General features: G+C 53.7%; 2 protein-coding genes across 2 annotated transcripts in view; one reads left to right on the forward strand and one right to left on the reverse strand.

Annotated features, from left to right (window-relative positions):
• On the forward strand, positions 1 to 2,211 carry MESP2 (mesoderm posterior bHLH transcription factor 2; the record flags this gene model as incomplete). The annotated part of the gene is made up of 2 exons (XM_006107124.3): positions 1 to 477; positions 1,430 to 2,211. Coding segments are annotated over 2 exons (747 nt in total), but the record flags the coding sequence as incomplete, so codon positions are not given.
• A 4,620-nt stretch (positions 2,212 to 6,831) lies between these two features.
• The window catches only part of ANPEP (alanyl aminopeptidase, membrane), a 30,979-nt gene continuing 19,663 nt past the window's right edge, over positions 6,832 to 18,147 (reverse strand). The window contains 9 exon segments of the mRNA XM_014449102.2: positions 6,832 to 7,442; positions 10,135 to 10,216; positions 10,547 to 10,687; positions 11,915 to 12,082; positions 12,220 to 12,330; positions 12,754 to 12,845; positions 15,886 to 16,033; positions 16,479 to 16,534; positions 16,635 to 16,762. Coding sequence (XP_014304588.1) covers positions 7,290 to 7,442; positions 10,135 to 10,216; positions 10,547 to 10,687; positions 11,915 to 12,082; positions 12,220 to 12,330; positions 12,754 to 12,845; positions 15,886 to 16,033; positions 16,479 to 16,534; positions 16,635 to 16,762 — 1,079 coding nt within the window. The 3' untranslated portion in view covers positions 6,832 to 7,289.

The following is an 18,147-nucleotide window of genomic DNA, read 5'->3' on the forward strand; positions in this document are numbered from 1 at the left end:
CGCCTGGCCATCCGCTACATCGGCCACCTGTCGGCCGTGCTGGGCCTCAGCGAGGACGGCCTGCGGCGCCGGCGTCCGCGACGCTGCGACGAGACGCCCCCTCGGGGCTGCCCGCTCTGCCCCGACGGCGGTTCCGCGCAGGCGCAGACCCCGACGCCGACGCAGGCGCGCGGCCAGATCTTGGGCTTCGCGGTCCCCGCGGCGGGGTCTTGGGGGTCCCCGCCTCCCTGTCTAGGAGTCCCAGCAGCGCCCGAATGCTTGGGAAGCAGGGTCCCCGACGTGGGTCCTTGGGTCTCACCCCCTTACTGTTCCGGGACGCAGTCGCTTCCGCAAGTGTCCCCACGTAGGGCCCCCGATGCGGCCCTTTGGACGCCGCCCGAAGCCGGTTCCGGAACGCAGACACCCGGAGTGCCCGGGACCCCGGCCACGCCCTGGGCGCCGCCCCCCGCCGCCCCGGAGCCCGCTGCAGCGTACCAGGTACCGTGCCCAGGCTGCAGTTGGAAATGGACGGGGTGGGTAGGCTCTAGTCTGCAGTAGATTCTATACTTTTAAGATCCCGATTATCCGATCCCACCCAGGTTAGGGGTGGAGAGAAGCTGAAGGGGAGATGGAGAGGGCGCTGACCCCTTGGGGAAAGAGGTGGGGCCCTCGCAGTTAAGGCCACCAACACCTAGAAGTCCTCACTCAGACTTGCTTCTTCCACCCTGGCCTCTGGAGTGGCAGGAGCCATGTACCAAGGTGCTCCATTAGGAGTACGGAGGGAAGCCCCGCATCTCCAGGATTAGGGGCTTTCCTGATTGATGGTGACTTTTATGTTTCCTTCAGGCTTCATTCATTCATGAGGCCCATGAATCATGGTCCATAAAATAGCATATTCATAACCAAAATGTATTACTGTGCATGAATTGACTCATTCTGCCCTGCATCAGCCCTATGAAGTAGGTGTCATCATCCCAATTTACAGAGGGGAAAACTGAGACTAGAAGAGGTTATCTTTGTTATCTGGTGAATAGCAGAGCTGGGATTCAAACCCTGGCAATGTACCTGCAGAGTGGACACTTTTTTTAAAAAAATATATTTTATTGATTTTCTACAGAGAGGAAGGGAGAGAGAGATAGTTAGAAACATCGATGAGAGAGAAACATCGATCAGCTGCCTCCTGCACATCTACTGGGGATGTGCCCGCAACCCAGGTACATGCCCTTGACCGGAATCGAACCTGGGACCTTTCAGTCCGAACACCGACGCTCTATCCATTGAGCCAAACCGGTTTCGGCAGAGCGGACACTCTTAACCACTTTGCTTCACTGCATCCAGGATGCCAGGGCTGTTCGGGAGCTGCCTGCCACACTCTGAGGAGCATCCAGGTTCGAGATCTCAGGGCATCAGGCAGTAGCCCACTAACCAGCTGCTCTTGTCTCTCTTGCAGGGTATCTGTGTGTCTCCGGAGTCCTATCTGCTGCCAGAAACCCCACCCCTCCTGCCCGGCCCAGCATGCCAGAGACTGCAGCCTCAGACCCAGTGGGGATACTGGAGCCACAGTGCAGAGGTGCTCCCCAGCTCGGAGTACCAGGGACCAGGCCCCACCTTCCATTTCAGTGATGAAAGCCCTCTCCAGAGCTCAGGCCTGCAGCTCAGTGGCTGCCCTGAACTTTGGCAAGAAGACTTGGAGGGGGGCCACCTGAGCATCTTCTACTAATGGCCCTGCCTGGCCCTGTTCAGCTAGGAATCAGGTCTGTAGTGTGGGCGCCCGCATTTGCGAGGTCAGTGGTTTTCAGACTTTCCTTTAGTCCAGGATCCCTTTTCCAAGTGACGCCTTTCGTGGAAGCAGTGTTTGGTGGCCTCCCTGGCTGGCGTGGGGGCTGGGGCAGTGCCCTCTGCTCCTAGGCACCCCCCAAAATGACCAGTGCCCTGAAGAGCACAGCCAGAGCTGCAGAAACATGGGGGCTGCTTGACCACCAACTTGGCAGGGCTGGGACTGACGGGGGGATGTATTGGGGGAGTGGGGTGGGCTGAGGGCAGACCCCTATATACTTTGTGTTTAAAGAAACACAACACAGCGCTAGCTGGTTTGGCTCAATGCATAGAGCGTCGGCCTGTGGACCAAAGGGTCCCGGGTTCGATTCCAGTCAAGGGCACATACCTCGGTTTCAGGCTCCTCTCTGGCTCTGGTCAGTGCACACGCAGGAGGCAACCAATCTGTATCTTTCTCTCACATCAACATTTCTCTCTCTCTAAAAAAAAAGTCAATGGAAAAAATATCCTCGGGTGAGGATTAAAATGTAAATAAATTTTTTTTAAAAGTTGCTTTGTTCTGTGTTTATCGACTTGACTTTTTATGGCCTCTGGGAAAGGGGAAATGTTCCCATCCTGTGGGGAACAAGTCATGCCCGACCAATGCTGATGTGGGCCCTCATGATGTTTGCCGATTATCCAATCTGGCCGATCTGACCATGTTTGTTGCGCAAGGTCTCTACCTGGCCTGCTGTGCAAGGTGGCAGAGCGGGTTGCCACATAGACCTGTTCACTTGCACCAGCCCGATGCCCCTTTCCATTTTCCTGGGGGACATTCCTGCTGACAATTATATGAAATTGTTTTCAAAGGATGCCTGTGAGTGGACCCCAGGGACTCGGCTAGTGCATTAGTGGGCTCAGGTTGCCCTGACAGAATACCACAGATTGAGTAGCTAAACAACCAGAATTTGTTTTCTCGCAGTTGTAGAGGCTAGAACTCCAAGATCAACGTGTCAGCAGGTTTGGTTTCTTTGAGGCCTCCCTTCTTGGCTTGCAGACGGCCACCTTCTCACTGTGTCCTCACATGGTCACCCCTTGGTCTGTGTGTCTATCTTAATCTCTTCCTCTAAGGTCACCAGTCATAGGGGATTAGGGCCCACGCATCTGACCTTAATTACCTCTTTACGGGCTCTCTGAACCCCAAGCCGGGTGTGGATGTCAAGGCCCTGACTCCCCACCCAGTGCTCTCTCCTTCCCAAGAAAACCCAAGGCCTTGGCTCCAGTCTCAGGGCATCTGCCCCGAAGGCAGAACTGAACACCTGCCTGTGTCCTTCCTTTGGCTCCCACCCATCTGGGGTTCACCTTAAAGAGATAGAGAGAAGTATCCCTGGCCCAGTGCCACGCCTCCCTCCCCCCAGCTCTGAAGCCCTGCCAGGGCTGGCATAGAGCACAAGAGTCCTGGCCTTTAGCAGCAGCAGCCAGAGCGGCGTGTCTTCTAGAACTTGGCAGCTCTGCTTTCCCAGGCTCCCTCAAGAGGTGTTCCTCTAGGACAGCGGTTCTCAACCTGTGGGTCGCGACCCCTTTGGCGGTCGAACGACCCTTTCACAGGGGTCGCCTAAGACCATCCTGCATATCAGATATTTACATGACGATTCAGAACAGTAGCAACATTACAGTTATGAAGTAGCCACGAAAATAATGTTATGGTTGGGGGGTCACAACATGAGGAACTGTATTTAAAGGGCCAGAAGGTTGAGAACCACTGCTCTAGGAGGTGCCAAGGCAGAGGCAAGAGGCTGCCACCACACCGGCTGGAGTTGCCTGAGAGACATCCTAGATCAGTGATGGCGAACCTATGACACGCGTGTCAGAGGTGACACGCGAACTCATTTTTTTGGTTGATTTTTCTTTGTTAAATGGCATTTAAATATATAAAATAAATATCAAAAATATAAGTCTTTGTTTTACTATGGTTGCAAAGATCAACAAATTTCTATATGTGACACAGCCCCAGAGTTAAGTTAGGGTTTTTCAAAATGCTGACACGCCGAGCTCAAAAGGTTCTCCATCACTGTCCTAGATGCTGCTGGAGTCGGGAGCAGGGCCCAGGGGGATGGGGCTAATCCCACCCCTGTCCTCACCCTCTGGGGGGAAGCTCTTGGGAATAGCAGCCCCTGGCCCCATCCGTCCGGTCTGTGGCTCCATCCCAGGCCAGCTGCTCTCGGCTGCACCTCTGCTAAGTGAGGGCAGGGGAGGAGGTGCCGATGCCAGTGCCCAGCCTGGGGTGGTCTACCCTCACCTTCCTGGGGATCCCAGTCAGCATCTGTGCGGCTGGGCCTTGGCTGAGTGCCTCATCTAGGCCTTTCAGTGACCCCACAGTGTAGAGAAGGACATGCCTCCCCGATGGTGGGGAGGCGGGAGGGGACACTGTGCCCCGGCTGCTTCCTGCGGACCCTCAGATCCTGCCTTCCCCCGGGGCCTCGAGCCCTAGACAGACAGGGACTGAGCAGTCTGGGTGCTAGTGGGCTCCTGCTCTGTGTGTGACCTTGAACGAGGTTCTGCAGGCAGGTCTCGCTCTGTCCTTGCTGCAGCCCGGGAACTGGTTCCCTCCAGCCACACAGGGCCATGTGAATGCCAGCGAAGGGAGTTGTCAGGTGGCCCTGCCTGAGCATGTGGGGTGTGGCTGTCATAGACCCTGCCTCAGCACTACTCACGCAGGAGCAGGGGGCCTCCTTCCAGCTCCACTGAGTTGTGACTTAACCTCCCAGAGCCTCTTTCCTTATCGGCAAAACCTAGATAAACACTGTGCTTATCTCCTCCTGGGACCAGTGAGAACGAAATGAGAGAATGCGCATAAGGGCTGAGCCCAGTGCCAGGCACACAGGCTAGGATCCTTGCTGACTCTTCTCCCTGGTGACCCCTCCCCCAATGGGGACCCCCCAGGGGCCCCGAGCTCTGGTCCCTGAAGGTCAAGTGCCAGCCGCTGCTGCTGGGCGCTGGCGACAGGAAGGGCTGGCCCAGAGGGGACCTGGTTAGTGGAGGGACCCCACCCCACCCCGGCTGGCCCCGCCCCACTCTTTGATGTGCGGGCACCAGTGGAGCACAGGGGAGCCTGTGAGGGGAGAGGGTCTTGAACCCAGAGACAGGTCTAGGACCATCGTAACAGCCACTTCCTCTTACCTGTCAGCCCAGTGGTCAGTACACAGACTCCTTCCATCCACACACCGACCCTAGGGTCAGTCTTCGCCTTTGCGCAGATGAAGAAACCAAAGACCCGGGTTTTGGTCACTTGTCCGGGACACAGGGGCTGACATATCTGAAACCAGGCCTCTGGGCTCCCAGGCCCCAGCAGCTGGAGCCCTGCAGGCCTTCAGTCTGTGACTCCCTCTCTGCCTCCCACCGCCCCGCATGCTCAGCTGGGCCTTGTGGGGCTGAGGCCCAGGAGAGCTTCCTACCACCTAGCTCAGTGGTCCCCAACCTTCTCTGGCCACGCCCCACCTAAGCATCTCTAACATCCTGATGCCTCCCACCCTGTGACATAGAATTCTTTTTTTTTTTTTTTAATGTATTTTATTGATTTTTTTACAGAGAGGAAGGGAGAGAGAGATAGAGTTAGAAACATCGATGAGAGAGAAACATCAACCAGCTGCCTCCTGCACATCTCCTACTGGGGATGTGCCCGCAACCCAGATACATGCCCCTGACCGGAATCGAACCTGGGACCCTTCAGTCCGCAGGCCGACGCTCTATCCACTGAGCCAAACCGGTTTCGGCTAGAATTCTTTTTTTAAAAAATATATTTTTATTGATTTCAGAGAGGAAGGGAGAGGGAGAGATAGAAACATCCATGATGAGAGAGAATCATGGATCGGCTGCCTCCTGCAAATCCTCCACTGGGGATGGAGCCCGCAACCCGGGACATAGAATTCTTATTATTCAAAAAGTGAGCTCCTATTCACGTGGAGGAAGCCTCAAAGGCCATGAACTTGGTCTAAACAAGCTTCCAAACAACATGGCATCCATGAGAGAGAGAAATAAAAGAACAAAAGGACAGTGGAAGGACTGAGGAAGAAATCACTAAGAAACGGTTAAAAAAAAATAGCAATATGAAGTGATATGAAGAAATAGCAAATAAAGTTTCAAAACATAGAATAGAGCCCTCGCCGGTTTTGCTCAGTGGATAGAGCATCGGCCTGCGAACTGAAAGGTCCCAGGTTCGATTCCGGTCAAGGGCACATGCCCAGGTTGTGGGCTCAATCCCCGGTGAGAGACTTGCAGGAGGCAGCCGACCCATGATTCTCTCTCATCGTGGATGTTTCTATCTCTCTCTCCCTCTTCCTTACTCTCTGAAATCAATAAAAAAAATTATATTTAAAAAAAACATAGAGAACTGAATTGCATAAATATACCACAATATACATTTATAGACTGTATAGGAGGCCCCTAGAACCAGAAGACATGCAAAAGATTCACTGTGAATAACTCATTCTCAAATTGCCCCCCTTAAACATCAAATTGCCCCCCTGTGGGGCGTGTGCCCCACGCTGGGAACCACTGACCTAGCTCTATTTGCCAAGAAATTTCCAGCAAGTCCAATGAGGACCGTGGAGCCCACAGGTCCCAGGCCTTGCCCTCAGTGGTGGCCATGGCCACCAGCTCCCCCAGGGGACAGGGGTACCTGCCGTTTTCAGCATGCTACTCTCCATAACAAGGTCACGAACTGACATCACACCACCCACAATGGACCCTGGGGAGGTGGCAGGACCGGCCCTTCCCCTCGCTGTCCCAGGTGTGCGGCTGCGGTGCAGAAAGAGGGACAATGGCAGGCCCCGCTCTGGCCGGCACCGGGCCCCGCTTTCCCCACCCCGCCCGCCATGGAACGCTCTGCCTGGGCCTGCCCTCTGCTCCCCAGGCCCCCCAGCACCCACAGTACTCAGTTAAAAGAAAACGCAGCAGACAGCGCCCACAAGTATTCTGTAGGAAGGCCCAGCTTTCCCCCCCCCCCCCCCCCCCGCCACCGCTTCCCTCCAGCCCAGGCTCCCCAGCTGCTGTGCGGACCCCTCCTGTTCTGAGTCTGGAAGTCATGAGTCTGGAAGCTCATCTAGAAATTCTTTATCTATATTTTCTCTTAGAAAAAAAATATACAGATCTGGTGTCCTGTGGAGTCTCCAGGTTCAGGGTCTTCATGGGAAGGTGAGAGAGGGCGCAGGCAGCTCCCCAAGGCCGACCCAAGTCCACGTAGGGCTTTGCTGCTCTGGCCCTGGAGCTGGGCCTCCCTGAGATCAGCCCCAGGGCCCTGGGCGACAGGAGCCATGCCAGGCCTGGGGTGCGGTTGGCACGAGGGGCGGGGGCTGGGAGGTGCTTGAACGGTCGGGCCGCCAGGAGCTGGACTGGCTCCACGGACAGAGCGGAGAGAACGTGGGCTAGGACGTCGTCCCTGAGGGAGGACGTGGGGCCTCAGGGTCCGGGAATGGGGGTCCTGCGGTGGGTGGGCCACTGGGACAGATGCCCATGGGCACCTCACAGGGGGGCCAGGCGACTGCGCAGACCGGGGACTAGTTGCTGTTGTCTTTGAACCAGTTGTGCACCACCTTCTTGTTCTCCTTCACCCACTTGATGTTGGCTTTGGTCTTCTCCAGGGCCTGCTCCAGGGCCCGCGTGGCTGAGCCGAAGCCTGTGTCCATGTTGTTCTTCTTGAACTGCTCCAACTGCGGGGGAAGGGAGCGGGTCTCAGCCCAGGCTGGTCTCGCGCAGCTCTGGGCAGAGGGGCCCATCCTGGTCCTCCCCCTCCCCTGGGGCCAAGCCCTTATCTGGAGCAGAGCTCAGAGATGACAGCCCCTGGGGCTCAATCCGGCTCCTAGATTAGCCTTCGGCCATGTGATTCTTTACTGCACTGACTGTCGGTTTTTAATTGAATTGCAGTCTCAATCCAATCAAGGGAGGAGAGAGTGGCCAATGAAACACACACCATGGCAACCGAGCAGCTAGATTAAAAAGGTGGCCACTTTCATGATACAAACGACCCAGTTGCTTCGACCAATAAATGGTTTTGTTTGTTTGTTGTTTTTTTTTAAAAAATAGATGTTACAGATTAGAAAATGCATTAGTACTGGACGTTATAACTAGGGCAATTAGACAAGAAAGGAAGAAGTTAGAACTGTCTCTACTTGGAGAGGACATGATCTGAACACAGAAAATCCTCAGACATCTACAAAAAAAAGTTATTTGAACTAATGAGTCCAGCAAGGTTGCAGGATACAAGAGCAATGTGTTAAAAATCAATTGTATTTCTAAATAGTAGCCATGAAAAATCTGAAAACGAAATGAAGAGAGCAGCTTCATTTGCAATAGCATCAAAAAGAATAAAACACTTGGAAATAACTTTGACGAGAGAAGTACAAGACTGGCTGGTTGGTTTGCTGAAAACTATGAAACATTTTGGAAAGAGATTAAGAAGACCCAAATGAAAGGAAAAGAGACCCAAATAAATGTTAATGGATTGGAAGATGTAATGTTATTAATATAGCAAATACTCCCCAAATGGATCTAGATTCGATACAATCCCTATCAAAGTTCCAATGGTCCTTTCGTGCAGAAATTAGCATCCAATTCTAAAACTCATACAGAAATTCAAGGGACCCAGAAGAGACAAATAATCTTGCAAAAGAACGAAGTTGTGTTATTCATAAAGCATAAGCGACAACAACAACAAAAAAGAAAGTTGGCCTTCATCAAAAGAAAAAAAACTTATGTATCAAAAGACACCACCGCCGGGCCGGCATGGCTTGGTGGTTGAGAATCAACCTATGAACCAGGAGGCCACAGTTAGATTCCTGGTCAGGGGCATATGCCCGGGCTGCAGGCTCCATCCCCAGTGGGGGGTGTGCAGGAGGCAGCTGATCAATAATTTTCTCTCATCATGGATGTTTCACTCTCTCCCTCCCTCTCTGAAATCAATAAAAATATTTTTAAAAAAGAAAAAGAAATTGGTTGTACATTGCTGGCAGGGATGTAAATTGGTACATTTGCTTTGGAAAACGTTTTGGCAGTTTACCAAAAAGTTAAACATAGAGTTACCAAATGACCCAGCAATTCCACTCCTCGGTGCAGACCCAAGAGAAATGAAGACACATGTGTTCACTCAAAAATTTGTACATGAATGTTCATAACAGTGTTATTCATAAAACCAAAAGGTAGAAACAACCCAAATGTTTATCAGCCGCTCAATGGATTAGCAAAAGTGGCACATCCATACAATGGAATAGGACTCAGCCATAACAAGGAGTGATGCGAGCTACGCCATGGATGGACCTTGAGAATATTATGCTAAGTGAAAGAAGCCAGACATTGTATGAAATATCCAAAGAGGCAAATCCATAGAGACAGGAAATAGGTTAGTGATTGCCTGGGGCAGGAGACGGGAATGAGTGACGGCTAATGGGTGTGGGGTTCCTTTTAGGCGTAATAAAAATGCTCTAGAACAGTGGTTCTCAACCTTCCTAATGCCTCGACCCTTTAATACAATTCCTCATGTTCTGGTGACCCCCAACCATAAAATTATTTTCGTTGCTACTTCATAACTGTAATTTTGCTACTGGTATGAATCGTCATGTAAATATATGATAGGCAGGATGTATTTTCATTGTTGCAAATTGAACATAATTAAAGCATAGTGATGAATCACAAAAACAATATGTAATTATATATGTGTTTTCCAATGGTCTTAGGCGACCCCTAAGGGGTCGCAACCCACAGGTTGAGAACCACTGCTCTAGAATTAGATGGTGGCGATGGTTGTACAACTTTGTAAATATACTAAAAACCACTGAAAATGGTGAATTTTATGATACAGGAATTATATCTCAAATTTTTTTTTTATATCTCAATTTAAAAACAAGACAAATCAACCTAAGGCAATGAGTTCACTTTGGCTTCTGAATTCAAACATATCAAGAAATTTAAAAAATACTTAGAAAATTTGAAAACGGCCTGGGTATAAGATGGTCATTCATTTTCTTGGGTTTGCTAATAACAGTGACATAATGTTTTTAAAATTCCTTTGTTTTAGATATGACTCAAGTATTTAGAGGTGAAATTACATAATATCAATGATTTGCCTGAAAATGTATCCACCCCCACAAAGTGTTGGGAAAATGTTGATAAGTGTTCTGAGTGATGGGTTTATGAAGGTTCATGATTTTATCCTCTTTCCTTTTACAAAAATTCCAAGAGAACTTTTTGGATTGAACTGTCACCACTGAAAAAGTCTGGACACCCAGCTTCCCTTCTCAGTGAGGAGGGCTGACAAGGAGCCCACGGCCCTGTGACCTCACTCGGAGGCAGCTGAGTGGTGGCCGCCCCCTGAGACCCGGATGGTCCCCGGGGCCCAGGGCTGCTTACCTGCTGCAGCTCGTGCTCAGTGGAGAACCGTCGGGTCACGGCCTGGATGAGGTTGGAGAAGGAGAAGGAGCCGCCACCATAACTGCAGGTCAGGGAGAGAGATGAACGGTGAGGAGGGCGGGAGCTAGCACTCAGTGATTGACAGGCGACACTGGATCCTCACCACCGCCCTGTGATTGGTCCATCTTGTAGATGAGATGAACCGGCCCACTCAAGGGGGCCTGAACACATCACTCCCACCAGCCAGACTTTTTCTTCCCTCCAAGTGGGAAAAGGGACCACCCGTCCCCCATCAGCTCTTTCGATTCCTGCCCCCACCCCTCTGCAGGGCTCACCCCTCTCTCCCAGCCCCACGTGTCCTGTGCACAAAGACCACCCTCAGGGCCCCCTGACATGTTCTCAGCTGACTCACTCGTTGAAGAGCTTCTTCCAGTTGATCTGGACAAAGTCCCAGGCCAGGGTTTTCCCGATGATGTTGCCGGCGATGCTGCTGATAGTGGAGGTGGCGTCCTGCTTCCGGATGAGGCTGGGGTCCAGGGTGTACTCCAGGTACCTGTGAGGGCAGGATCCGCGTTAGTGACCACGTCCGAGGGCTGCAGTCAGATGACTGACAGAGAGCCAGGCTGGCACAGGAGCCTGCCCGCCCCCCACAGCTGTCCTCCATCCTCTGCCATCCCCTCGGCATGCCAAGGGCTAAGACCCCTTGTTCCTGCCTCCCTCTTGTAGCTGGGACACCGAGGGCCCTGTGCAGGGTCGCTGGCTAGGCCAGGTGTCATGCCTGACGTGGACCTGGTATTTGACAGGTATCTGACAGGGAATGAAGGAACAAGAGCTGCGAGCCCTGTACCATGTAGGGTGGCCACTCCTGCTTTGACTGAGGGTGGTCCTGCTTTACTGGGGTCTAGGAGATGGCGTCTGAGGCACACAGTGGGAGCCAGGGGCCCTCATCAAGGGCTTGGGGATTGGCCTGGACATCCAGAAGGACTGAGGTCCAGCTGGGCCACAGCCCTTCACAGAGAGGGAAACTGAGTCACTGTCAAGTAAAGGCTATGAGGCTGCAGCAGTTAAAAAGCACAGGACATGAGCCCTAGCTGGTGTGGCTCAGTGGATAGAGCACTGGCCTGTGGACTGAAGGGTCCTGGGTTCGATTCTGGTCAAGGGCACATGCCCGGGTTACAGGCTGGATTCCCAGTGTGGGCATGCAGGAGGCAGCCAATCGGTGATTCTCTCTCATCATTGATATTTCTATCTCTCCCTCTCCTTTCCTCTTAGAAATCAATAAAAATATATTTAAAAATAAAAATAAAAAATAAAAGCACAGGACATGAGCCCGAGCTGGTTTGGCTCAGTGGACAGAGCGTCAGCCTGCGGACTGAAGGGTCCCAGGTTCGATTCCAGTCAAGGGCACATGCCCGGGTTGGGGGCTCATTCCCCAGTAGGGGGTGTGCAGGAGGCAGCCAATCAGTGATTCTCTCTCATCATTGATGTTTCTTTCTCCCTCTTCCTTCCTCTCTGAAATAAAAAATAAAATAAAATAAAAATACAAGAAGAATGAAATACTTAAAGAAGAAAAAAGCACAGGACATGAGCCCAGACTTGGGCTCGAATCTTGACTCTAACACTCCTCAAAGCTTCTTGGCCTTGGGCAAGCTGCTTGGCTTTTCCGAGCCTCAGTGTCCCCATCCGTGAAATGGGAACACCCTGCCCCACTGTGCAGTCTGGTGAGTGCGGAGGCCCCTGTGAGGCTGGGAACTCGCCCACCATGCCCGCAGGCCCTCACCTGTTCAGGATCCAGATCTCCTTGCTGCAGGCCAGGGCTGCGCGGAGCTTGTCCGCTTCGTTTACCAGGGTGGCTTTTCGGAACTGGTCCCAGGCGAAGTCCCACTCCGCCTCGCCGCCCTGGGCGATGGCGTTGCAGTAGATGGTGGACCGCAGGTTGGGGTGGATCCTGGCGTGGGGGATGGGATATAGGGGCCGGGGGTCAGCCGTGAGCAGCAGCAGGGAGGGTGGGACCAAGGTCTGATGGAGACAGGGCTATGGGCTTGAGGGACGAATGAAGATTGGGGAGGACCAGGGGATACTCACGGATTTTTACTGGGGTTAGCCATCCACTGGGAGAAAAGGCTCGACGCCAGTGCCTGGCATCCCGGAACCCCACTGGAGCAGGCGGTGCTGATGGCATTAACCTCGTTGTACCTGCCCCGGGGGACACTTGGTCAGATGCCCGGCCAGGACTCCCCAGCTGACCCACGGCTCCAGGAGGGGCGGCCAGGCCGGGGCGCTAAGGCTGCAGCCCGCCATGTCCTCTGGGTCCCCCCTTTGCTCTATGCCTGGGGCAGCCTGGGGACCCACAGCGGCCGGCACAGGGGCCAGGCCCAGCTTCCCCATCTAGGATCTCGATGACCAATCGGTGAGGGGACCTCGGAGTTTCAGTTTGGTCCCTTGTGCGAAGAGGCCAGATGGGCCTCTGCTGCTGGGAGCTCATCCCCGCCTGGTGCTCCCAGTCCAGCCAGGAGTGGGGAGGTACGGGGGGGCACTGCCTGGGTGTTGCTCTGGACTCCCCAGGTCAGGGTGGCTGAGGCCCCCATGACCCCCAGACCCAGAGGAGGTCACACTCACTGGTCCATCAGGTTTTCGGGGCGCGTCGTCCAGTTACTGGTAAGATTTTCAAAATGACTGAAGAGGGGCGTGACCTGCTTCTTCAGGTATTTCTGCGGAAAAGAGAACACGAACAGCGTCAGAGGCTAGACTCCAGCCTGGCCTGCCCGGAGCCCCGAGGGGCCTTGTGTGGGTGGGCAGGTGTCACAAGGGCTAAAGGCTAGAGCAGTGGTTCTCAACCTTCCTAAAGCCGAGACCCTTTCATACAGTTCCTCATGTGGTGGTGACCCCCAATTTCATTGTTACAAATGGAACATAATGAAAGCATAGTGATTAATCACAAAAACAATATGTAATTATATATGTGTTTTCCGATGGTCTTAGGCGACCCCTGTGAAAGGGTCGTTCGACCCCCAAAGGGCTAGAGGCAAAGCGACCAGAGGCTGGGGGCCTCCCCCAGGGCGGAACGGCACTCAGAGCCCCCATTCCCCAATCCGTATCCGATGATGGAGCTGAGGTCCTTCCCCGCAAAGCCTCAGCCACCTAACACTCTAAGCATCACCATTTCTTTTTCTTTTCTTGTCTTATTGTTGAAAGTATCACATATGTCTCCTTTTCCCCCATTGACTGCCCCCTCCCGGCCACTCCCGCCCCCCAGGACAAGCCCCCACCGCCCCAGTGTCAGTGTCCATTGGTTATGCTACGTTTCTTCATATAGGGTCGGGTCCCCCCGCCCCCCCCCCCGCCCCGCTCCACCTCCCCCCACCCCTCCACCTGATTGTAAATGTTCTGTGTTTATTGTGGGGAATTTAGGAAGCGGTGGCTCATCCTGCAACTCGAAAGAGGAGACCAAAAGCCACAGAAGACGCAGAGGAAACCGGTCAACGGAAGAAAAGGAAGTTTCGGGCGAGCCTGTGACGACTGCCCTTGGCCTGGATGGAGGCACAGACGCTGGGCCCGGAACAGCCCGGGGAAGTTTACAAAGACGAGCGAAGAAAGGAACTGGACACAACCTGTGGAGGAGAGTGGGCAGGCAGGTTCGGGCGGGCAGAACAAAAAGTCAACACGCTGCCAAACACCAGAGGGAAGAAGATTCGAGGACCAGGCCGCCCAGAAAAAAAAGGAGAGGAAGGAACAACACAAAACTGTGCATAGCTGAAGGATGAGAAGGGCCCGCCAGGATTGAAGGAAGAGCCCACAGCTTCCAGAAGGGGAAACTGGCCACGTGCAAAGAACCGGAAGAGACAGGCTCGCCCTAGCCAGTGTGGCCCAGTGGATAGAGTGTTGGCCTGCAGACTGAAGGGTCCCGGGTTCAATTCCAGTCAAGGGCACCTGCCCGGGTTTCAGGCTCGATCCCCAGTAGGGGGCGTCCAGGAGGCAGCCAGTCCATGATTCTCTCATCATTGATGTTTCTATCTCTCCATCTCCCTTCCTCTCTGAAATCCATAAAAATATATTTTTTAAAAAAAGAGAGACAGGCTCTGGGTTTCTCAACAGAGACTAGACATCAGTGCAGCAAGACCTGAGATTTTCTAGGAATAATTTCCAACTTAGGAACTTCTAAACCCAGGTAAGCTCACTCCAGTGTGAAGGTGGAATAAAGGCATTTCAGACAATCTACCCTGGGATGTCCACCTCTTACAAACCCTTTCTCAAAACTCCTGGAAGAGCCCTGACCGGTTTGGCTCAGTGGATAGAGCGTCGGCCTGCGGACTCAAGGATCCCGAGTTCGATTCCGGCCAAGGGCACGTACCTTGGTTGCGGGCACATCCCCAGTAGGGAGTGTGCAGGAGGCAGCTGATCGATGTTTCTAACTCTCTATCCCTCTCCCTTCCTCTCTGTAAAAAATCAATAAAATATATTTTTTTAAAAATGATCTCTTCAAGTATGAGCTAATGGCTACACAGTATTCCACCAAATGGATATGCTACTTAACCAACCCCAACTTTGGAGCATGTAAGTGTTTTGGGGCCGGGCCAGCATGGCTCAATGGTTGAGTATCAACCCATGAACCAGGAGGTCAGGGTTCGATTCCCGGTCAGGGCACATGCCCAGGTTGTGGGCTCGATCCTCAGTGTGGGGCAAGCAGGAGGCCGTTGATCCATGATTCTCTCTCATCACTGATGCTTCTATCTCTCCCTCTCCCTTCCTCTCTGAAAGCAATAAAAATATATATTTTTTAAAAAGTGTTATGGGGGCCGAACCGGTTTGGCTCAGTGGATAGAGCGTCAGCCTGAGGACTCAAGGGTCCCAGGTTCGATTCCGGTGAAGGGCATGTATCTTGGTTGCGGGCACATCCCCAGTGGGGGGCGTGCAGGAGGCAGCTGATCGATCTCTCTCATCGATGTTTCTAACTCTCTATCCCTCTCCCTTCTTCTCTGTAAAAAATCAATAAAATAAATTAAAAAAAAAAAGTGTTATGGGGTTTTTGGTCTTTTATAAACCACATGGCAATGAACATCCTTACAGATCCAGCTTCCTCTTCTGGTCTCTGTAGTGCAGTGGTTCTCAACCTGTGGGTCGCGACCCCTTTGGTGGTCGAACGACCCCTTTCACAGGGGTCGCCTAAGACCATCCTGCATATCAGATATTTACATGATGATTCATCACAGTAGCAACATTACAGTGATGAAGTAGCAACGAAAATAATTTTATGGTTGGGGGTCACCACAACATGAGGAACCGTATTTAAAGGGCCAGAAGGTTGAGAACCAATGCCGTCGTGGGAGTCTCCTGCTTTAAGGCTGTTAACACCTGCATCTCCCTCCCCTTCTGCCCCGCGGGCTGGCTAGCCAGGTAGACGTTTCACAGAGGGGTTCTCTGGGCTCAGGCGGGGTCCCCAAGGCGACGCAGCAGGTAGAAGGCAGGCGTCCGACGCCCCAGCACAGTAGCCTCTTCTGAAAGTGCTAACATCCAAACCCGCCAACTTCGCTGGAAGTCTGGGTCCTTGCCTGGCCCCACCCTACCTGCCCACCTCCTCAGTGCCTGCAGCCCTCACTCCCGATCCCTCCTGCGCTCACCACTCTGCCATGCCTGCGCTCACCAAGGCCCTGGGCCGGGTCAGCCTGGAGGCTTTCACCACCCCGGGCGATACTTCCATGGGCTTCCTATGGCGCGATGTCAGGCCCCGCCAGCCTGGTCCTCCCTCCGTACCTGCATGGAGCCGTAGACCTCGGAGCCCTCAAACATGAGCTTGAAGTAGCTCAGGCTGCTCACGGCGGCCTGCCAGGGCAGGTACTCTTTCTCATTGATCAGGAAGAGGGTGTTGTCCAGCGCCAGGGTGACGGGGACCTGGCGGGCACTGGGGATCAAACAGAGGGGCTCAAGTTAGCACCCCCAGTTACTCTTCTCTGGGAACCCCAGCCGCCTCCTGGAGCCTGAGGTCCCAGAGCCCCAAGTGAGCCAGCTCGAGTGTTCTGTTCGCTGGGGTGGGGAATGTGGGTGCTGGGCGGTTCCACACACAAGGCCAGCCAGGCCCTGCCCTCACCCATTGCCAGTCACAATCCCTTGCTTATTGTCCCCATTTCAAAGATGAGGCCCTAGCCGGTTTGGCTCAGTGGATAGAGCGCTGGCCCTGGGACTGAAGGGTCCTGGGTTCGATTCTGGTCAAGGCACGTAGCTCAGTTGCAGATTTGATCCCTGGCCCTATCAGACCCAGGGTTTCTCATTATGGACACGCACTTGCTCACGGCACAAGGTCTTCCCGGCAGAGCCCATCTGGGCCCGAGGAGGAAGGTGACACTCACCTGGCCAGGTCGAAGGCGTCATGGATGACTTGCGCCCGATTGAGGACCGGGATGACCTAGAAGGAGCAACACAGGTGTGACCTCAGGCCGTGACCTCGGGCTGGGCCTGGGGCTGGGCCTGGGGCAGGGGCCCGGGTCGAGGTGGCAGATACCCACCTTCAGGTCGTTCTGCAGCTGAGTCTGAATCCTCTTCCAGTTGTCTAAGTCGTAGTTCACCTGGTAATAGCCCGTCACATTGACGTTCAGCAGGACCCACTCGTTTGTGGTTTTGAACATTGTCTCAGCTGTGGGGAGAGAGACAGAGCTGGGGTGGGGTAGCTCAGAAGACTCGAGGCTGACCCTTGACCCTCCTCCCTCCAGCAAGAGCAGCCTCATGCAGCCAGGCAACAGTCGGCCGACCTCTACCTCTGGCTGGCTGGTGATCTCGGACAGACCACATGCCATGCCTGAACCTCAGTGCCTGCCCTGCCTCCCAGAGCTCCATGTGCCCGGGCCAGTGCCAGCTACCTGGATACCTCTGCCCTCACACCTCCAGTCCACTCAGACTCCCATCCCGGCAGCCCCCTGGCCCAGCCCGTCTCTTCTGTGGGGCTGAGCATCCCCTCCTCCCTGCTCTCCCTTCTAGCCTTTCTCCTGGCAGCCAGAGGGGACCCGTCCCCACCTGCAGGTCAGACCCAATCATCTGCCAACTTCCCAGCTGCCCCAGCTCCTCCCAGCCCAAGTGTCTCCTGCGTCCTGCAGGGACGGCTGCTCTGTCCCATGTTCTCTCCTGCCTTCATGCCTTGCACTTGCTCTTTCCTCTGCCTGAAATGTTTTTCTTTTCTTTTTTTCTATTTTATAGTATATTTTTATTGCTTTCAGAGAGGAAAGGAGAGTTAGAGAGAGATAGAAGCATCAGTGATGAGAGAGAATCATCGATCGGCTGCCTCCTGCACGTCCCCTACTAGGGATCGAGCGCGCAACCCAGGCCTATGCCCTTGGCTAGAATCGAACCCGGGACCCTTCAGTCTGCAGGCTGACGCTCAATCCACTGAGCCAAGCCAGCTGGGGCCTGAAATGCTTTCCTATGCCACCATTAGCCTAGCTAACTGTTACTTTTCCTCTAAGACTCAGGTCACCTCCTCCGGGAAGTCTTCCCTGACCTCTCCATGAAGTTGAATCTCCCTTAATCCCAGCTCCTGGCCCCTGTACCCAAGTAGCCCAGAGGCCAGACACGCCTCTGTGGAAGCACTCAGCACAGCTCGGGAAAGTTTTAATTGCTTGTCTTCCTTCCATAGGCAGCCTTGCCTCGGGCAGGAGATGACTTGCCTTGACCTTGGCTTCCTCAGGGCCTGGCGCTGTCTAAAACATTTCGTGGGGATTGTCTCCTTTAATGCTCACACAATCCGTGGGGGTAGATACTGAACAGCCCCATCTTATAGGTGAACCAATGGAGACCAGACAGGGATTTGCTCAGGGTCACAAAGCTGGGCAGCAACAGCAGAGTAGAGATTAGAACCAAAGAAGGCAGGCCCGGCCAGCGTGGCTCAGTGGTTGAGCATCGACCTCTGAACCAGGAGGTCATGGTTCGATTCCTGGTCAGGACACATGCCCGGGTTATAGCTCTAGCCCCAGTAGGGGGCGTGCAGGAGGCAGCCCATCCATGATTCTCTCTCATCATTGATGCTTC

This window comes from Myotis lucifugus, unplaced genomic scaffold (genome assembly GCF_000147115.1).
Source record: "Myotis lucifugus unplaced genomic scaffold, Myoluc2.0 scaffold_1020, whole genome shotgun sequence".
NCBI classification, from domain to species: Eukaryota; Metazoa; Chordata; class Mammalia; order Chiroptera; family Vespertilionidae; genus Myotis; species Myotis lucifugus.